General features: G+C 35.6%; 1 protein-coding gene across 2 annotated transcripts; it reads right to left on the reverse strand.

The window, feature by feature from the left end:
• Positions 1-200: 200 nt before the first annotated feature.
• On the reverse strand, positions 201-23,355 carry LOC139131742 (protein FAM114A2-like). 2 transcript variants are annotated; one of them, XM_070697950.1, is made up of 12 exons: positions 23,141-23,355; positions 21,571-22,193; positions 19,137-19,241; positions 16,820-16,947; positions 12,308-12,445; positions 8,153-8,258; positions 7,446-7,607; positions 6,393-6,481; positions 5,832-5,918; positions 4,863-5,008; positions 4,088-4,217; positions 201-3,267 (listed from the first exon to the last, which is right to left on the reverse strand). In XM_070697950.1, the coding sequence occupies exons 2-12, from the start codon at positions 22,169-22,171 to the stop codon at positions 3,166-3,168; spliced, it is 1,794 nt and encodes a 597-aa protein (XP_070554051.1). In that variant the 5' UTR covers positions 22,172-22,193; positions 23,141-23,355; the 3' UTR covers positions 201-3,165. The 2 variants fall into 2 exon arrangements, with proteins under 2 accessions (XP_070554051.1, XP_070554052.1); XM_070697951.1 differs by having other exon boundaries at positions 21,571-22,211; positions 23,141-23,311.
• Between the last annotated feature and the right edge of the window lie 251 nt (positions 23,356-23,606).

Raw genomic sequence — 23,606 nt, forward strand, 5'->3', positions numbered from 1 at the left:
ACATTCAGTGTTTCACAATTACAAAAACACACACACACAATATACTTGTTGAGGCCTAGGAGTACCACAGGATCAAATGACATAGGAGAGTGCATTTCACAACGTGTTGAGGAAGGACCACATGGTCAATAAAACAATGAGACAAATCACTGGGATGCAAAACAATACAGAATGAGACAAATCACCAGGACACAAAACAATCTATTCCTTTGAATTTATTGCTTGCTTTGTCATTTTTGGTAAATTACACTTACAAGGTGAAAACCATTAAACAGTTCAATAAAGCTGTGTCAGACTGTCACTCTATTGCAGAATACAGTAGATTTGACAAGATTGTGCAAGAACAAAATCTATATATACTTACAGTTTATTTAAATATCTTCTACATCTAAAGTATTTACTAGTTTGTCTTTCTTGTTAAACCTGTTCACATTAATGCCCAATTTAGCTTAAATGTGTCATACTTGTGATATTGAGAGAGGGGGTTGGCTGGCCATTAGCAATGGATGTGAGAATATCGGAAGACAAATGCAGAATGCCAGATTAGCAATATTTTACTTTACATGTAGAAAACACTATGACAAAATGGAGGTATGGCTCCCAAGCAAGCATACTAAGAGGTGACCTCCATAACAAGAATTCCCTCTTTTAACTATCACATAGTCAAGTAGTTTTACCCATTGTATGTAATATGGTTATTGGCGGAAGATTTTAGCCAAGTACCCAGTTGTCAAATATAGTTCCCCATAATTGCACCAAACTTTCCTTGAAAATGAATGAACAATCTTGTTTGAATCTTCAGCAAATTCATCAGGATGTTTTAGAATCACATTCAGTATCGCTGTCATCAATATCAATGTATGTAGGACATTATCACAGCTTAAAAATTGCAGATGACGTGTTTCTCAGTTGCTCTGTGTATATAATTGTTGCATGCCCATGTGGACTATCTGCAGGGAACAGATTTTGAAGAAAAAAACTTTTTTATTGCTTTCATAACATTTTTTTATTTACTCTAACAACTCACAGGTCATGTAAGATCACCATCTCAAACCGCGGATTTTAAACTTTGGATGTCATAAAGTATTTTCCAAGCTCTATGACCCTCATTGTATTTAAATCATCTCTGCATGTTGGCACATGATGCCAGATACATGTATGCCATTTCTGAGTGTTTGACAATGATAATTGCAATGGAAACAAATCATCAGTTTGAATTCTGGAATCGAGAAGGTCCTTATCTCCATCTTTGTTATCAGCCAACTGTATGCAATGCAAAAATAAAATTTCATATTTTATGACCAAAATCCATTGTCTGCACTGTTGTGTAGCCATGATAACCCACTTGACAAAATACACGTCGAATGCAACGATAAATGTTTTTTGACTTCTTATCTCCGATGCAGATTAAGAACTGCTCCGACAGCCTTAGTATTCAAATGCTATATAGATTACAATAATTTAATTAAAATATTTTAGAGGAAAACTTCAACAGTGACACCATCACCAAAATGAGGGCCGGCAAGAACATTGATCTGTTACGAATTCAAGTATGCCAGACCCCGCGATTTATGAAACTAACAGATTTAAAATTGAAAAAAATACCATCATGCATTTATGGTTAAAACAAATTCAATGAACACCCAGAGAAACTGCATTCTAGTATGTCTGACTCAGCTGATTGTATGTTATAATCTATCCACTGACACATGTTGTACAGGGACTGTGGTTGTAACCCATTCAGAAGGGCAAGGGGTTACTGGGTCACAGGTACTGTTGACTCAATCATTTGCCTTGGATCTACTTGGGACTGGTCCAATTTTCACCAAATAAAACTCAGATGTTGGTCAAATAAGTACGGATAGTACTTAGCAAAGTTGAGCAAAGAAGATGGCAGCTGTTGCTATGATATGAAAACCACAGAACTTACTACGCAAGCTGCATGACAAAGGCTGGCATCATGTGGTAGTTGCAAAAAACATCATTTGGAAAGGTATAAATCAATATAATCTACTGCAGGTGAAAATATCTAAATTCTCACATTATATGTCACACAAGATAATTCAAGATAATTTTATAATTTCTGCTGTCTTCAATGTTGTGCAGCTGTTCCCAATTCCCATAATAAAAATAAAAATAAATAAAAGCTTAGAATACTATTTATTTCCGAAGCATGTCCTTCAGTAAACAGTGTTGTTAACAAACAAAATATTCTACATTATTTCATATGGCTGTATATTTCAGATTTCAAATCAAATTAATTCAAACAACATCACTATCTTCTCTAATTCAAGGAAATCTCCAGGCCACAGTATTTTCTGCTGTCTCTCAGATCATTGAACATTTTTCAAACGATGTCATTTCCAACTTGACAGTGAGACATCAGTCTTTTCATCTCACGGTACAAACATGCACATCAGTATACATGGTAGAAACCAATTTAGCTTACGTATTTCCTATGTAATATGATGAGCGGTGTGTGGGGAGACCATCATTACAGGATTATTTTTCTGAAGTGTCAGACAAGAACGTGGATGTTCAGTCCCAGGTATTAAGATGTGACCACATCCTATTAAGATGTGAACGCATTCATTTCCTGAGCTGACCTGGCTTTTCCAAGAATTCATTTTTTTAATGACAACAATAGAGATAGTGTGTGAACTGGTAAATTAATATACAGTACATGTATGGTAAGAGATGGGTAAATGATATGTGTGTGTGTGTTTAACAATCTTTGGACGCATGCTTAAGATAATGTATCGGCTTAAAAATTCTGTATCTCTATACAGATGCATTGCATTTCACTACCGACACAAAAACACTGCAATGTTTACAAAATGTACAGTTCTATCCTCAATGACACAAACACCTTCATCTCTACCTCAAGATTTCCATCCGCAACAGCAAGATTTTAAAAAAATCAGTGACTGAAGAGGGCATTTGCTGCAGATCCCATGCTGACAATCTTGGTATATTCCGATGGTCTCTTTGCGTGGATATTGGCTAATACAGACATCAATGACAGCAATCTCGGAGAGATGGAACATCCTGACTCCTTACTTCCCTACCAGTGAAATAAGTCCTCTTAACCCTGCGAGTTCCAAAACAACCTGAGATTCAAAATATTCTTGCTTGTGATTGAGTCCCCACTGTGTGAATGCATGCCTAAGATTTGCTCTCTGCATTGCGGGTTTCTATGGCAACAATTTGAAGAATTGGAAGCACAAGCTGGAATGCATCTTGAATGTACGATGCACTGTTGGATGCCTGGAAAGTGAAACAAAAATAAGTGTTAAAATGGTTGTCAAGCTAGTCCGATATACCATGTCCATGTGAAATTTATTATTTTATGTAGTTTAGGAAGTAACAATGTCAATGAATATGTGTCAGTGTCTTTGTTGAAGAGTTTAATCGAGCATCAGATGGAGGATTATGAGCATTTTACGATAAGAATAATTATTAGACGTCTGTACACCACACGAAATGGAGAAGGAATTGCTGGATAATTTGCAAAACACTTCCATACAAGTGCCTTCGACTTTCCTATGTGTCTGTATTTTTCCCACACAATATGCATGCCTGAAAATCATTTAACTATCATGCATTCACCTCTTGACAGGACATTGGTTACTTTAATTAACGCTATTTCACTCAATGTATGAGAAACTCAACAGCTTGACTTGGACAATATCACATGTCTATCTGTTACCATGGATTTTAAGAAATCACACTCTCAAACTCTGAGTCATTGAATTTTGGGCAGACTGTTCTGAAGTTGTTTCTGAAAATACTGTTCACACTTTTTGCAATGAATTTATATACTTTTTCTGCAGTTTTTGTTTCCCTGAGGATGTAGAACATTGCAGTTTATCTTGACTCACGCTGAAATTACAAGATTTATTCACCAAGTGGAACATGGTTTGTGGAAAACTACAAACTGGTGTATTGAGTGATGGAATATACCAGTAGTTCACTTTTCATCAGAATTAGTCGTAAAACTGGCTGAGGTTCAAAAGTTTTTTTTGAAAATTGTCATCAACAATTCCATCTTTTTGGTAAAATGGCAAATATATTTCTAAATACAAACCTCAAGATAGACGTTGGTAATAAGTGGATTGACAGATGACGGATTTTCACACGACTCAGCAGCAACATTAAGACACTCGCAAAACTTAGTTGATAACACAGACACTTCGGAACCAAGGGCAGTTGTCAACCTGTGGGGAAAGGATACATCAGTGTTTTTTTTCTTCATATCATTATGACAATTCTAGATTGCTATCGCATACGTAGCTCAGGACACATGAGGTTACATGATACCTACTACTCAGTACACAAAACCCTAAACTGATAAAATCAGCACTGTCTTGAATTGCCAAGTGAAAGCATAGCAAAATTACGAACTTTGACTTTAATACGGAAGTCTTGTTCAGTCTTCTAATTATGTGTGTTTGTGAAGAAATGTTAAAACAGTACTTATTTTACAGCAAATACACATATGTGAAACTGAAGGTTAACTTGCAAATCAGAATATAGTGAGGTGATTGAAAGAATATCTTGAAGAAACGTGATTTATAAATTTGGAATATACACTCTATATTTTCACATAATGGGCATTACGGCGAATAATTATGGCTTTGACAATCAGTCATTTTTGCCAATGAAACTCATTTGAACAGATATATCATGGTGGTATTTTTTATCTGATGTCAGAATGTTGATGTCAAGAATGTTGAGTACCATTGATCTCAAGATAATCAATAATTACTTTGAGATAAGTTGCTTCATGATTTTTGTTTGTTTTTTTTTTATATCTTCAGCCCTCTGCCTGATTCTAGCTATGTCACATGTATCAGACTTACTTTGAGAGACTGGTCGCTCTCTCGATTGGACTCTTTTCTTTGTCTTTCTCTTGCTGCAATAGCATCAACTCTGACGCTTTGTGGAATTGCTCAATTGACTTAGCAGTCAGCTCTGCTAGGGTCTGTATTGCAACGGTGTGGATATCCTATAAAAAGAGACATGCTTGGTTTTACGGATCATTGTAAGGAAGGGAATCATATTTGTCCTAATGGACCATGTAATAAATTAAACTGAAATGCTCTCTGCTAAATATAAAACTTACCAGCATGACTGGAACATATCAGGTTTATCTTAAGCCATAGTACAATTCAACATGATTCAAGCGTTCATGTTTCTATGAATTTGTTACAAAAGGCTCTCTAAGATGATCGGATTACTACCACTAGAAACACTGGACAAACTATTTTCAGGTGCATTAACATACCAAGCTATAAAATGGTAGCTAATATATTTCATATATTGGCAGAATGATGAAATATTGAACAATTCAAGCAAATGATTGTATTTCACAGTGCACCACCCAATGGCTCTGACCTGCACATTAAATATGATGAATTGTTAACCTGTGTACATTAGGTAAAACAAGTAGCTGGGTTGTCATATTTGGGGAGTTGTGTGTTACAATTTATTCTTCGTCCGTTGTACATCTTAACTAAAAATACAATGATTTTTTTTTCTGTGTGGGATTTTAGCTCAGAAGTAGTATAAGTTGACGTAAGATTTTCTGAAATATAAACATTTGTTATTCTCAAGACTTAATGACCTTTTCAAACTGAAAGAGGAGGGATACATATAGGGGTGGTTTGTCTGTGAGAAACAAATAAAATTGAAACCTTGTTGAACATCACATCTTCTTATTCAGAACACAGTGACGGCAATCATCCTACAATGACTCACCCACAAATGAAACGGACAAACATAATTAGCATGTCTGATACCCGAGAGTCAATCTTTGTGAGGGCACTTACCTTGGGATCTTTTGCCGCTTTCTCTCCGTCTTTCGCTTCCTGGTCTTTCTTGCACTCTTCCAGCCATGTACGTGCTTTTGTTTGGGTCTGTGTGAGAAAGGATATTGGCATGTAATTGGCAGTTGATGAGAAAAGGTGATTGTACTGAAATGGCGATGATTAAGTCACCAATAAAAATCAAAAGTCAGGTGTGATGCGAGACGTCGCTTCATTAGTAAATGATATGGAAACAAAGTGACAGTTTAAATTAATTCCAGCAGTTTTCACAAGCTAAATACGGTATATAATTCTATATAATGTAAAGCCAACAAATTTAACCTAGACTCAGTGCAAAGTTGATATAAAAGATTCCAGAATAAACAGTGTTTCATCAATTTATACAGTGTATCAAATTACATTACCATTCATTTTGTATTTCAAGTAAAATAATACACTGCATTGAAAGGAAAAGAAGAGAGGTCAGTGTTCTGTGCATGTATTCTCCCAATGGGATTCCATCATTCAAGGTATCATATCAATATTCAGCATATAAAAATTGTTCATTCAAAACCGCTGACATACCTTTTTCAGCTTATCTGGCGTGGCAGCAATGCTGAGGCTGAACAAATGCTCCGTGATAGCATTGACAAAGTCTTCATCACTTGGCAACTCTAATGCAAAACAATAAACATGGAGAAGTAATGATGAGTAACATTAAATGAAAAACCACCTCTCTCTGCCTTAGAATTTTTGTATATTATGTGACACTGTGTGTCCCTGTATCTGGCTATGTGTGTGTGTGTGTGTGTGTCTCTCTCTCTCTCTCTCTCTCTCTCTCTCTCTCTCTCTCTCTCTCTCTCTCTCTCTCTCTATATATATATATATATATATATATATATATATATATATATATATATATATATATATATATATGTATACATGTATATATATTTAAATACATACACACACATAGCTTTTTTTAGCTCATGAAAAATTCTATTGTTCTCAATGGTAGATATATGATAAATACATATATTAATATATATATATTACCTAATGCAATATGAAACTGGCAAAAATTGTACATCAAATAATTCGTAAATGTATCTTTGAACTGTATGTAACCATCATTTTTTTGTACTTTGAGCAAAGGGATTAGTCTATTGTGAACATTTTTTTAAATATTACTTATACCAGTGCATGATCCATTCTAATTTCTGTATGTAATCTTCAAACAATTTTCAAAATGCAGGCTTTTTTTTTGTATTTCCAAGAAAATAACAAGGAGATGATGAAATTGAAGTATTTATGGCTAGGAGCAGTCACGGTGACAATAGAACAGAGTTTTGATTCATTTCTATGTATCTGCCATTTCAGGGAAATGAGCTGAAATCAATCTTTGATATCAGATGGACTGTTAGCAATATCATGTATGACCATGATTACAAAACTGGCTTTGGCTACATGATGTAGGTGGACATGCGTCTCAAAAGTAATGAGAATAAATGGTGACCATTCACCGGCATCAGTTTAAATCATGTTTTAAATACATTTGAAGAAAGCAGGTCTGATTTATTGACGCTTGTGCACAGAAAGCATCAGATTTCAAAGTGCTGACAAATAATGACGAGTCACCTTGGCTTTCATCCATGTCATCAAGTTGGAACGCGTCTTTGATTTCAATCAGTTCCGTCTTCATCGACTCAAAGTTGTCACCTGTTAACGAGCCCAACACCGCCTGGACTTTCTTCTCACTCTGATTGGACAGCATTTCCAACGCCTCCAGGTGAGCCAGACCTGACAATACAATATCACACATCCTAATTTAGACATGACCATTAATCTACATGTAAATCTGAGACAATACCAGTTCAGCAGGGAAAAAACAGACAGTCTGAAATGTCATGTTTGGAGATAACGTACAATAATACTATGCTAAAGATATATGCCGCACACGAGATATACATGTAGCGCCTATTATTATTATAAACGATATTTTTGAAAGGTCAGGTCTGTGGAATACATCACTGACAAGCTTAAACATTTCCATGGAGAAAACCAGCTGCTCTCCAGTGTTCAAACATAACACCCTGTGGAAAATACCTGACATACAGGATATGAATAACTGTTGAAAGCAATATGAACTGTACAGTAATGAATGAGTGTTTGGCTTATACAGACAACGTCGCTATCTTTTAATATTCTCTTATTGTTTTGTTTCATGAAAGAATTAATTTATTTTATCAAAACTGTTTAGAGTGGCTATTAGAAATCTATTCCTGGGGGAGAATGTATCAAAAAACAAAAGATGAAGGACTCATCTACAAAGTGGATATAAACACCTTGGTATTCATCAAAGAGCAATCCAAAATGTGCTTTCTTGAATTCTTCTTCTTGTGTTTGCCTTTCAGCTTCCCTGGCAGCTTCCTCCTTGGCTTCTCTGAGAAGCTGCGAGCCAAAGATAAAGACAAACATTTGAGGAAATAAAATACAATAACGATGATTTAATATGAGTGGCATTTCTACGCATGAAAGCACCGCATTCATGCTGAGAGCAGGTGAAAATTATGGATGACAGCACATCCAGGTCCTTCAGTAGTTACATCTTTTCAAGAAAATGTAAGAGCAATGCTGAACTAAGCTGGGGGAATGCCTGGTGCCCTAATTGCCGAGAAAACATCACAAAGGTGCATGGCTTATGCCGGGAAAGAAAAGAGTGGGAGACAGAAGCAGAGCTGCTGAATGGAAATTAGTTTGATTATAAATTATTGACAAAAGTCTGTTTGATCATTCAGTCTCATTGAAGTCAGATGTAGAAACATGTTGACATCAATTTTAGCTGAAAGTCCTCAAGTGTGTTTTCCGTAAGAGATGTGCTTGACGTACAATTTCATTAAGTTAAATGGCCTTTTTAAGGCTGCTGTCGACGTCAAGACAGATGAAATACAATCATATTTGTGAAAGGAAGATAATAACTTAGAATATAAATAGCTTTGCTTTTCCTTTTTAAACTTGTAGAATTTTTTGGCAGTTCAATACCCTATCTATCACCTTTGCATGATTGTAGAGGTTGCTAGCATCTAAATTAGCCATGATTATGGTCTGATGGACTGGATGTTCCAGAGTCCTACGTATTCATTAAGACAGCAATTACCTCAAAAGGGAAAGACTTAAACTTTTGCTCAAACTTTCCTCAGAAGAAACTATTAACCATTATCTTTCAAAATTGAGAATAAAAATCGGGGGTCATTTTTGCAAATTTTGATTTCTGAAAAAACATATTACTTCAAATTTACCGATATTTGATATTCAAAACGGCTGTTCCTCCTGTGTCAACTCAAGAGAAAAAGTTCTGATTTTCAAAAGAATCAGATGTTAACAATTTAATTACTACAAAGTGAGCAGATACGAGGGGAAGATCAGAAACGTAATGTAAAAATTTGAAAGGCCAAATATCTGTACCCAAGGCCGATTCTACCTAATAAAACAATACAGATCAGATGCATACTGAATGCCAAGTCAGACAAAACTGACACTCATTGATCACACTACAAATTGTGAGATTCACAGAACATGTGGTTAAGTGGCAAATACATCCTCTCAGATTTACTTACAGACAGCTTAGAGGAACAACTGTTAATGAAGCAGTAATTAGAAAGCAGGTAGAAACTTCAATTTTACATGAAAACATCCTGTATTGACACTTTGGACAAGCAGAGTGCAAGAAATGCTAAACCCAGTGCAAAAACAAAACAGAGCTGAGTGAAAAGAGTGGTAGCCAGGTTCAAAGTTCATGTTTTCCGCTTTTTTGCATCTCATTATTTTGTAATTGTTTAATTCATATTATGTGACAAGTCGAATGAAAATTCTGCTGCATTCTTTAATCTAAAAACTGATCTAAAAACTGTTGAGTCTCAGTCCCCACATTCTTGTACATCAAGACATTATTTCAAACGAACACATCTATCATCAATATCTAATCAATTAAAACTTCCCTCAGAATCAAAAGGTACATCCTTTTGAGTTCTGTTTGTAAATCAAGGTGCAATGTGAAAGACATCTGACCAAATTTCTATCACAACACTGCGCTCATATTATCACAATTTTTCACTTCACTGAAAATCTTGAAACCAAGATTACATTTTCTAGAAACCTACAAACCTGTGCTTATGCAAATCCTTTAAAATCTCCAGACCAAGTTTGCTGATATAATAGATCTGTAACCAGAATCCTGTCATGACACAAATGCTCAAACTGATCTGATGGTCTTCCAATTAAGCTATTTGATAGACATCTTTTGAAATTTGTCATTTTTCTTTTCAAGCACGTTCCATTATTCTTAGCAATGCCTGACCACAAAGATCTTAAAACACAAATATCGCTGTCATCGTCTCATTGACATGTTATGTAAAACACATTTTAAGCCAGCACTCACACACAAAAGTCACATACATCATCATGATGTGTGTGCAGTCATAATCATAATAATTATACATGTACATGTATACATAAACTCATTCATGTAGGTGAAGAGACATTTTCCAGGAAAAAAGGACTAATTTAGACACTTGGACAATGATATACAGTAATTACTTTAAAAGGACACAAAAACAATGTTTTTAGTTCAAGAACTATGGAAATATCCATCCATGCATACAATAACAAAGCCCTATGAAGCAATAAAACTTCAAATGTTATTTTTTTCAGATGAGTCATAAATTGAGTGTTCAGCAGTGCAGTAAATTTACCATTTGAAAAACTTGGTTCAGTTTAAACCAATTATTACAGAGTGTAACACTAGTAAGTGGTATGCACTGCGCTGTTTCTAGTAATGTTTATTGAAAATGTGCACTACATTCATTTTTCTTTTGGAAGTTTACGCTTTATAATTTACTTCTTATGAAACTAAGGCTACTTATTATGTACAGAGGAAAATCAATATGATAAATCTGAAATGGATTTTTTCCCTCCGTCTATTTTTTAACTCACACATTTCAACAAAGACAAACAGCACAACATACAGGGTATTGAAACTTTCAAAAAGGTGTTTGAACTGTCTTCAATGGACAGGAAATTCATATCAACACAGAATGCGGCAATAAAATTCACTGTGACGTAAGCATCATTGCTGGACAAATGTGTCTGCTGTATGTCTACTGTATGTAACGATGTCTATCTATACCATAGATAAGTTCAGAGGAAACACTGACTTATCTTGCATCTGGGTAATAACATTCAGTCGCTATAATAAATAAAAAGCTAACAAATAGAAACTAGATTCTCCTTGCTGTCTTAAAACCACAGCTCTACCATACAAAGAGGGCAAACGTTGGAATAAGTCTGCATTCCTATGGCTGTCCGATTTTTCAAAGCCAATCCCTTTCAAATACGGATGCACAACATGCTATCCCTCTTAATTTCCTTGTTCTGATAGCTGATCCGGAAAGTCATTCCTGAGGAGAGTACCTCGATTACACGATACAGCTCAATTGAAGCTGATGTTATCAAAGTTTTTGTAACATGTACATAAAGCATATGGGCACCTCACCGGATATATCAGCCAGGAAAACATACTCTCCCAATGTCTGCTTGATGTAAGAACGACATTTCTTGACAGGATAATTAATTGTAGCTGATAAAATATCAGGTTTATCTCAGATCCCTGGCATTTAACAAAACTATAAGAATTTTTCCTTGTTCTTTTTTCTTTCTCTTCTCTAAATGCTTAGGTATGACAATGAGATCACCACAACAATTGTTTAATTTATCACTCACAGCAAAATACTATTCTTTCTATTGATCATTTTATTGGTAACAAGAGAAGGCAGGACCAAAATGGAAGTCTGTTAATTTTTTGATACAACATAGTGAATCATAAACCCTTTTTCTGCCAAACAGTATCACTTTACTAACTGCCAAGTCAGTGATAAGGGGTATTTAACCATTACTGTTTAACACACCTATATGTAGCTCAGTCACGGTCCCTCCATAAAGGGACTAAGGCTTCGTATGTTACAGCTAGTCAGCAAGATAATAATTACAGTATCTTATAATCTATGTTTTCAGAGGCCTTTGAATGTACGATGTTTTGTTCAAATGCACCATAAGGGATTTGTTTTAACCAACTTGACCTGATGGCAAAATGTGAACTTGGTAGGATAAGTTGTGTGCTGGGTGTTCATTTTGGGAAAATGACAATAAAGACAGAGGAAATGACTACACTTTCAAGTGACCAGAAATGAATCTACTTTCTCTTTTTCGCCATTCTGACAGTGTCAACAAAAGTACACGGCATGAATGCACATGCTCATCTTCATGTAGTTCCTAACTTCCAACTTTATAGACTCATATTATATGTCATACCAGTTGCATTATGAGTAAATGGCATAAATATTGCAGGTCCAACATGTCTGAACCAAACTGCTACAGATATAAACATTCATAGACTTCAACAGCACCATACTATTCATACCATGGAGCATGTTAAGCGTACATACCAAAGACAAATTAGGTTTAGTTCCTCCGGTGACGTCTTTGAAGTAAGACCTCTTCTTCCTTAGGCCTGGATCACCTTCTTGTAATACGTCCATGGTCTTCTTGCCAATCTTCTCCAGGGCATCTAACCCACCAGATACCTGTGAGGATTCAAATTTATCAAATTGAATCAATGTCAATGCAATGAATTCATCCATTCTCTCCCCTAGGGGATTGCACTCCACAATTAGCAGACTGAATGGAGTTGCAAATGTGCTGAATTTTTAATGAACTTGAAGATGAAACTTATCTTCTGCCAGCTTCTTTTGATCTGATGTTGTTTGTTCAAATGCAAATCAACAGACTGAATATGGATATTTAAATCTACAATATTCAAAAATTAACTGTTTTGAACCATAATTTCTCATACAAATGACATCATTTTTCTTTCATTAATATGCAAAAATAAATATTTGTCTGCATTTTCCACAAAAATGACGAAAATAAAACCTGGTAGTGTCATAATCGATACTAAAAATCACACTTATTTATGGCTCAGACTACAAGCTGCAACAACAGCTACACATGCACCAACAAAATTTGTCCGAATTTCAAGCAGTATGTCCGATGTCGCATGCATGCAGCTATATTTAGTGACAAATCATGTTTGGGGGATCCTATCAGGGTAAGTAAATCAACAAAAGTAAAAACATGATAAAGGGAAAGAAACTCATACCATATATTTTAATAAAGCAGAGAATTTAAAGTTTAGTATGGTAGCAATAGTTTAATCAAAGGATATGGGGAAAATATTTGGGATAGATAAACTAAATTTTGGTACTAATAACAAAAGTTACTTAAAGTAAAAAAATATGATACCACCTTATGAAATTTAATATCTCCTTTGAAACTTATGCATATTTAGAAAAAAACAATTGCAATATCTCTTCTGACTCTTAATTGGCAAGGGTTGAAAGACTGACATTCAAAAAAGTGATTAAAATCATGATAAGCAAAATTAAAATAACTCTTATTCAAAATGTAAGAATTTATTGCCAAACAAAATTGCCTTTTTGACTCAGACAGAGTGCAGTTAAATTTGTTTGAAATTTTGAACATGGGAGGAAAAAGAAACCAGGAAATTGGGTGATTTACATAAACTTGCATAAGTTAACACTTCTTTCTTACCAAACATACTACTGCTTGTCAATGTCATGCTAAAAGGTGAACCAACCAATATTTTAATCTTTGATTGACAAACTATTGAAAATTGAAAGAATCTTTGCAAGAAGTGATTTTGAACAAAATATGCTGTGTTATGTGTTAGGCCACCTTAAGACTAGAGAAACAATTCCATGCTCTACGCCATATACTGAAGTCTGTGTTTGGGGTTGTTTAGCATTCATTCTTCATGAGTGTTCTCATCATTTGTTGCCTGACACAAACATTTGTACTTTCCCAAAAATAATGACCCCTTGCAATGTTGGGGCAAGATATCTTCACTTTCTTTCTTGTTGTTTGTGGTTCCTGTCTACCTTTTCCCAGTCCAAATGAAAACTTCACAAATGTCGAAGCCTGATGTACTGGTATGTCACACACAGTACTCTCTGATGAAAAATTAGCTTGGTATAGAATATTGAATGAAATTCTGAAATATTTTCTCATTTTAATAAAACAAAAGAACTATTTGTGTCTGGAGTAGAGGCTTGGCAGAATAGAAATACTGCTTACAAGACATATGTGGCAAGTCATAAAATATTTCAATTAGCAGGAAGGAAAAAAATGTTTTGAGGTTGATTGAGATAACATGACACTGACATGACATTGCAAAAGAAACCACCAAATGACTGAAACTCACAACTTATGCACCAATGTATAGTGAAATTCAATAAATACACAAATAAATAAATAAATAAATAAATAAATAAATAAATAAATAAATAAGCAGCAGCAAAAATTTTAAAACATTGTAACATAAACTGAAGAATGGATTTATTTGTCATTAGTTTCCCTGAAATATTGTGCTCAAAATCTTATCAATATGTGTGGGTTCCTCATATCCCCTTCCGCTACTAGAAGTCTAAAGCACAAAGGAAGTAATTTAATATTGGCAATTCATGCTGTGTTAACAGCACGGCAGCAACTAAACAGGCTGTTAAGCTTTACAGAATCTGCAACACAACACTTTTGAAATCACAGAGAAATTCAGACTTTACAGAAAAACGACAAAGTAATATCAAAAACGTGATGGAAAATATTTCGAGCTTATCATTGCTTATTATTCATAAATTCTGATGAATAATTGACCACACAGGACTGGTGGTGTAATCCAAGGTATATTGGAAAGCATGTCCATGATTCACCAGACTTTTACATTTCAAAGGCATGGTCATGAAAAATGAAAATGCATCAATCTATTACTTATAAGCCAGTACATGCATAATATGTGGGGGAACAATATTTCAAGAAAACTAATTTGTTAAAGTGGAATAAATCTCCTTCAAGCAGTAAGCCTTCTCCCAAACAAGATTGCAAAGTATTTGGAATCAATTTCATTGCGTGTACAAATTTCGGCCATGTACTACCTGTAGTACAAGTGGCATGTAGATTTTCTTGCGTCAAAGAGAACTTATTTGTGCGTCAGTGGAGTGTCATTTGACCTACAGACCTACAGTCCTAGAGCTCTTGGATTTTAGTAAATTGGAACGCAACAGCAGAATTCAAGTTGCTAAATTACAAACAGCTATTACTATTGCATCACTCACAATCATATCAGGCAGATGTTACATAAATTAATGAAATCTTTAAACCCAAAATCAACAACCATTTGGTACATTTCAAAGGCTTGCAACCATGCAACCTGGAAACTTAAAACTACGGCAGCAGTAAATTTCATTATTTTGATTTCATTTTCACTTCTTCTTTTTGATCAGAAATCTCATTCAAGACCTTAGATTTTGGTACATCCAACTGTTGTTTTAAATTGTGCAGTTAGATCCATAGATTGACATGTGGAGGTGAAATAACTGAGCATACCAGGTGATCTACTACTTGTCGTAGTTCTATTGCTTGGTCTTTTCAAACATGGAAAGCACCATCGAGGTAGAATGCACCTTGGACAAATATTCAGACTCTCAAATTTTCACCGAACGTTTCTGACCTACCACTTGTGTTTGCTCCTTTTGAAGCTCTGGGAGTAAATAAAATTTTGAGAGTCTTATTTTTGTGACATTTGTAATTAAAAATATGCACTGTGTTTGAAAGAGAATCGGTAAAAGTTTCCTTGAGGCAAGTTTGAGCAGACGTTTAAATCTTTGAAGTTTGAGACGTATACTGCCCTAATGCCACAGCCTTGTAATCTTTGTAATTTCAGCAACTAGACAATTAGAATAAAATAAGACCCCTTAAAAAAACTCTTTGGTTTTTTACTGAAATGCAAGAGAGAGACTAATATAGATTTCTAGACACTTACATCATGTGGTTTGGTATGTTCTGGTAGAATTTGAATTCAAGACACGGAATCAGAAAAGTTTTCATGAAAGTCTCTGGTGAGGTAAGAGCCTAGGTTGTTATCCTCTAATTAATTATCAATTTGAGGATCAATACTGACTGCTGCCAACTTCTGTAGATTTAAATCGTACGGGAGATAACATTCCATTCAAAACATCCATTAAAAGACTAATTAGTGTTGACTGAACAGCCACGGATTTCATTTAAATGTAACTTTATCTGATGAACTGTGCACATTAAACTTGACATGTTTGTGTGATGATGTCATGACCGACGTATATTGGCAGCTCTAAAACCAACTTCATTCTCTTCAAAGGTGAATGTACTTAATGATTGCAGGCATCAAATTTTACACTGTCTGTTGATGTGGTCGTGACTCACTTCAAATCTTTTCTTCCTTTGTTGAACTTTACACGGTTTGAAAGGCAATGATAGCAGGGAAGTCTTATTAAACTGTAGCCCTATCTTACCCCTGTACAGGTCAATATGCACATTGACACAATTATGTTCATGCTATACATCTCTGAACACCCTTTGTCGATTCTGCAATCACCAGCTTGATTTTTGGTTTAATGCAGGTAGCTTTTGAGTACCGGTATGGTGAATGCCATGGTCATGAATATTCACGTCAACTTGTGTAGAAACACATTGCTGCTGGTGCCTGGCAACACAGAGCAATCCCTAAATATAATGCCATACAGGAACTGAGATGCTGGCAGTGGGCTAGAAGGCAAATGTTACTTTGTCATATTAATTTTTTCAGAGCTTATGGTACTGGCCCTGTAGCAGAACCAGTCATTTACAGGCAGGATCAGCAAATCATTGCTCTGTACACACCTAGAAAATACAATCAATATGAAACTTGGTGATTTACACTCACAAATAGTATACACAAAGCAACTGGCCGTTACTATAGCAATAATGTGAGCCAAGGAAGTGAGAGTTGTAAACTTTTGTTTACACATATCTCCGCCATTTCTAATTCAAATACATTGGGAAATCTTGAGGATAATTACAACACTTACAGTTTTTTCAACAACACTTGTCAAAGCAGACACTCCAAATGCTGAAAAGAATCCTCCATCACTACCACTGTCCATACTGGCATCTTTTTCTTTCTCTTTTACCTCTTTCTTTGAAGGGACTTCTTGTTCTTGAAAGGTAAATGAAAAATAGAAATACTGTGAGCTCTAGGTGATATATATTGCTATGAAGTTTTCTGATAATAGGCCCCATCCACATAAATTCCTATGGGCAATTATTTTTGGGATTAGCGCTTATTTTGGATTTTAGTTTTGCTTGATCTTTCCCAGGGACATCTCAATTTTCCTCGCCCTTACACTAAAAATTACCAATACGCTGTAATAAAATGACTGTTTTGTGGTGAACAAACAGACATACATACATACACAGTGGGTGTTGATTACCCTACCAAATTAACGCTCTGGGCGTTTACTAAGCTCCAGGTGTGCCCCTGACAATTTACCAAATTTTTTTAAAAAACACACTGAGCCCATTATCAGAAAACTCAAGTATGATATTCTCTTACCAGTAACACGACAGATTGTTTCAAATTTACACTACCTTATACTTCCCTTTTTTTTTTTTACCTTTGGAAGATCTTTTACCTTACTGTCAAAATTCCATTGCGCAACCATTCTTATAGTTAATTACAAAAAGTAAGCATATTAATTTAGGAAGAACTTTCTGCTGATATCACAAATATCAAGGTGTCATTAACTGATACCCGAACACATAGATACATAAAAATAATAAAAACAAACAAACAGAAAGACAAGTTAATTATTTCTTTTCCAATGTAATAACAGCAATGAGTCTACCATCTTTCTTGACATTGAATGAACCACAGTGATAAACATTTCTAACTCACAATTGGCCATCTCAAAATACAAGAGCATTGGTGCCATTATGTTAAATATGTCTCTGTCATCCAATCTCTGCTTTTTCACAAGCAAGTTTCCTTTTCTGAAGGGCTATATTTTTCACGTATGGTTAAATGATATTTATCACTAGGAATGGATCCTCCTCTATGACACTTTGAACTCTAAGGTGCCCTGTTCAACTCCTGGTTTTCGCACTAGTAGATGTGTGAAATTGTTGACACTTTGTCAATCTTTTGTTCTCCATTGAATTTTTCATCAACTGAATAAATATTCTGTAAAATAAATATCACACTAAATTGCGGCCTTAAAATATTTTCTTTATTCATAGCAGATAGCGAATCAGCTTCCACGTTGAAAAACAAATCACTGTGGAGTAGCATAGACTAACAAATGGCCTATTTCGATGATACATCACTCCAGAAAAAGGTCACTGAAATAAGGACTCTGACCTATAATAGGGTCAGATTAACCCATAATTTCATGTAACTGCAACCACAAACAACCTAGATTTGTGCTATATAAGGTACTGGGATTTAACTGTAGTTAACTATAAACTAACTGGACTGATTAAGTATTGTATTAATGCTTGGGAGATAATATACGCCTGTTTGTTGAGGGAGGAGCAGTTGGTGATAATATCCATCATCAGGATATTTTCAGATTTTGAAATGGCACCAAGTAATCTGACACACAGTGAGGTTATACAACAACAGAAACAGAAAACATGCTATATTGGTGGACTCATCAAAACAGACAAAGAAAGACTACATTATGTAGACGGCATAGGTTTGTCTTTTCATTGAAGGAAAAATATTATCTTTTATATTCTGTATCCTATTTTCACATCGAATCAATGTTCCATATTCAGTTGATAACAAACACATTACAATAGAACTGAAACCTGGTGAAATTTGATAAAAGGCAAAATATTACTCACACTGTGATGTAAAATGTCACGGGAATGAGTTATATGACATTCTATTCAATATTTGCATCGTTACATTTGTTTAGGAATTGCATTTGAAATATGGTCTGATAGAATTTATAGAGATCGCAATGTCCACAAATATACAGCTTCACAAGAGTTTGCCAATATGCATGTCCATTGCAAGAATGCAATAGAAAAACAGTACTGGTACACTGCAAGAATTCAAAAGAAAACGGTACATCCCTCCTTCTTGAATCACAGATGAATTTTTCAGTTGCCTGACTTACATTGTATGTACTTACATAACAAAAATATGGTACAGTAGGCTGTGATGGTACAGTTGAGGCAGAGCATGTATAATACACTGATAGGTCACTATTTAAAGTACCGGTACAGCATTGTGAACACAGATACAGCATATACTGCGTAAATGTTGTAATATAAAGAAAGTGAGATGAAATCGGATGGCCCCAGATCAATAACAATTTTCCAAATTGTGGATTTAATCACCTTGTGTCTGTTCTTGATTTATGTCGACGGCCTCTTGTAATTCCTCAGGGCTTGGAACACCAAGTGATGCTTCAACATTCTCTATCACTGATGTCAGTCCTTGACCTATGGTTCCAAGAAGGCAACTCATTAATGAATACAGTGCAGAACAATTGAAGGTCTGCTGGAGCTATCACACAAGCACCAGTCTAGTTGCATCATATAATTTTGTAATATTATTAAACATTTCATAGAAATACTGAATGGGAAGACAGTAAAGGTAAAAGTATGAATAACATCCACCTTTATCATTTGAGAATGCACTTGACCATGCAGGGCTTGAATTTAGCGGTAGTCTCACGTCCACAGACTACCAACTTTTCCTTGGGCTACCAAAATCCATGAAATGGAAGCCCACAGTGACTACCAAAGCCCAGGACATGAAATTCAGCCAGTACTTGGCATGCCATATCTGGTCTGTCATTTTTGGACAACCTAAATGCAGTCAAACCCAGCTGTGCACGGTAAGGCCAGACTGTGACTTTGTTTTGCAAATTACAAAGATGACCATGCAGCAGAATTTTGCAACAAGTTTAGTATTGTACTTTGACGACAGGCACAGGAAATGATGGACAATGAAAATTTATTACATTTTGATCATATGTATCAATCACAATTACACAGACATTATGCCTCCTCCCCACAGAAAGCCAATTTTTAGCCCTGCTTCAGTTTGTCATACGTGCTGAGGTTTTGTTAGTTGTCATGACAACTATCAAAATTTGCATACAACTCTGTGAATGAAATGAGTTGTCAATAGGTCACCAAACTTTTGAGTATCACTGTTGTCCATTATACCTGTTTTCTTTGGGTATTAGGTGTGCAATTGCAATTGCAAATTACTTGAAAATTCACTTCATGAGCAGAATTTACAAAAATAGCTTTTCTTGTCTGGTTGTTGAAAAACATATTCCTGAACTAAAATATGCATGGGCTACCAGCCATTGTCACTGGGCTACCTTCTTCAGAAAATGGTAGCCCAAGTAGACTACCAGATAAAAAAAGTTAATTTCAAGCCCTGCCATGGTTATATTTATCATACCCTTCCCTCATAGGGTGAAATTCTGACCACACCTCTCAAGTCAGGTCAGTATTTCAAGGTATATACCTCTTACATGATCACATGATCAGTAACATGCAATATGCTGGTATAGAGGCAATATAATTCCTCAAAAAGCACATCAACTTATTTATCACAGGAACACTCAAACAGAGATAGCCACATAATGCCATTGTTCATCTGTATGAGCTTTGTAAAATCTTTTAAGTCACATTGTTCATTTGGCAAAACAAGAGAACCCCATTACAACATAAAAGATTTTTCATATACCTTATTAAGGTAGAATGAGCCTGAGAAACAGATATTCAGACTCTAAACTTTTTCAATACTTTTCTTATCTACGGTACAACTTGTGTGCACTCATTTCAAATGTCTTGGGGTAAGTAAAGATTTCATCATTTCATTTTTGTGAAAATTGAAAATCAATTTTCACGATAGGGTTTAACACGGAAATGACAGCCACGTTCAATTTCAAATGTTGGTAAATGTGACATAATTTGTTTCCATTGTACAAAAAATTACACGTTGACCCCTTTTCACTTTTTATTCTTGCTTTTGAAAGAGAATGATTAAAAGTTTCCTTGAGGAAAGTGTCAGCAAAAGTTTTAAGGTTCCAAGACAAGAAATGTGACCTTTTTAATCTAACAATTCTCTAACGGTTAATAAACTAAGAACTCCCGTAAAGTATACATTTTCTGAAAGCCTACATATATGGGAACATTTTGGTAACCACAGTGTCACCATTGTTTACATAACTATCACGTGACAAGATAATTTGCATAACATTTCAAAAGTCGGTTTTCCCTATGTTTTGTCTCAATACTTCAAAATATCTGACTCAAACTTGCTGGAATGCAAGCTGTCACAACGCTCTTTCAAAGAGTGTCTCAGATTTTTTACATCTTGCTTAGTTTTTTTGGAGCACAATTTTAAAGAAATCAACTATGGTAAAATTCACTGCTCTGGAAGTTTTTCTGGCATAAAAACTGTTTAAGAAGGTTTAAAAAAATTCTGAGACACACTTTTGAAGACCTGTAGGATAGCTTGCACTCACATGAATTTCAGCCACATATCTCAAAGCATTGAAACAAAACATAGGGAAAACTGATTTTTGAAAGGTTATGCAAATTATCTGTCACGTGATAGTTATGTAAACAATGGTGACACTATGGTTACAAAAATGTTTCCCTATATCTAGGCTTTCCGAAAATATACAATTAACGGGGGTTCTGAGCTTATTAAACACTAGAGAATTGTTAGTTTAAAATGGTCAATTTCTTGTCTTGGAACCTTAAGTCTTTTAAGTTTTGAGGGCATCATAATTGTTTGACTCACCTACTGACTGTTTCATTGACGCAACTGATGCTGTTGCTGACGACAACCATGATGATCCCCATCCTCCCCAAGATGATGATGATGATGATGATGATGCATCTTTACCTTTATCATCAGCTGATGCGAGTTTATCCAATGCAGAGTGTATCTTACCCTCCTGTTCTACCTCTGCAGGGGTCTTCTCTGGAGGCGCTCTCTCAGTGATTACATTTCCTACAGGTTCCTGGAGAGACACCTCAGTTTTTCTTTCACTTGACTGCTTACCATCTTTTAGAACATCCTCTTTTTGTAATGTATCAGACTGCCTAGTGTCAGTGATTTTTGTTTTGAGTTTTGTGTCAATGCTGGATGGTTCACTGTCTAAATTATCTCCTCCTCCTAATTTAGGCTTTTCTGTTGTCTCTTTGACTTCACTTGTCTGTTCTGAAATTTTCCCTGTTTCAGAGTTCTCTGCTTCTGTTTCCTTTTCATGCAAGGTAATTTCCTTCTGTTTGGTGTCACCTTCCTTTGCATCATTTCCTTTCCCTTTCCCTTTCACCTGAACCTCATTTTCTCCTTCATCAGCACTTTCAAAGGCTCCGTCCTCATCACTACTGGCCATGGCTTATGTTTCGCTATTGGTCCTGGGGTGAAGGAAAGAACTAAAAAATGATGTAACTTGGCTTAAATCACGTGTCACCGCATAGATCTAAATTGAACTTTATCCTGGATCCCCGGTTCAGTTAACTAACGATCACCTACTGGATTTTAGCATCTGGCCACGGGTTGTAGTACCATCAGCCTATGGCCATCCTACCTATTATCTAGCAGTAGTTTCAAACCTGAATTGGACTTGAACGCAAGTGTATCATGTACATCAAATTACGTTCAGATGTGCTCTCTCTCTCTCTCTCTCTCTCTCTCTCTCTCTCTCTCTCTGATATGGCATATTCGTGGAATTTCACTGAATGATCCACACCATGATTCCCTTTCAAGGATAAAGGAGAAAAACATGAATGTTTCCCTACGTTGGTCCATCTATATAGTGTAGACCTAATGCTAGTACTAGTGGTCTGTCTCCTTAGTACTTGTAGACAAAGCAAACTTGTTAAATTTGGCAAAGTAAAATAAATTTGGGGCACACTCTAAATTTGAGAATAACAATTCACACGACTATGTATGGAAGTTACATGAATTTTTCCGTACGGTCATCAAATGAAAGTCGGGCCCTAGATGTGATCTACAGACCTTTGTGTAATGCCTGTAAAATGGGAGGATCTTAGTGGTGGATTGATCCTGGAGACGTTTTCCCTTGATGCCCGAATTCTAGCTAAATCTTAATGTCAACAGGAAAATTAAGGCTGCAGCAAACCGAAAAAGGGGATGCGTCATACTATTTGGAAATTGCAAGCTGTTACAGCGTAAATCAGATCATCATCCAGTGTGTACCAGGTGTGTTCAACACAAGACTAGCCATGTATATCGATATCGGTAGTATTGCAGTCGCGTAAAACAGAAAACTAAAGTTTAGAATAATTCGATTCGATTCTTGGAATAAGTTTGTGCAGCTAATTTAATGTAATACTCTTACCTTTTCTACGCAAAATCCGAACAACCGTGAGGAAACTGCGCATCAACCGTGTCTTCACGGCCACGTCATCTACTGCTTCGCTAACTTTTCCATCTCACGAATCCACGAAATCCGAGTCTGCTGCTTTATTTACTTCCGGGTTACCTGAGGACTTCTTCATTTGACCAATCAGACTTCCCTTTACAAACAGACACACATCTCAGTGGGTACTAACCATTGACAAAGGTGCGTACCCCTCTAACGACTAATGTCGAAGCCATAGCGAAGTGATATCACCTTGATATGTAAACAAACCACATTAATGAAGTTCAATTTTCGTTGTGTCAACATTTTGACTCTGTTAAGCGAGATTATCATCAATTTACATCTATAATAATTATCTAAAAATAAAAATTGAAAAAAGTTGGACACATGATTCTCCAACATGCTTAACTCGTGATCAAAACACGCGGAAGTATATGGGGGT

This window comes from Ptychodera flava, chromosome 4 (assembly GCF_041260155.1).
Source record: "Ptychodera flava strain L36383 chromosome 4, AS_Pfla_20210202, whole genome shotgun sequence".
Lineage (NCBI taxonomy): Eukaryota > Metazoa > Hemichordata > Enteropneusta > Ptychoderidae > Ptychodera > Ptychodera flava.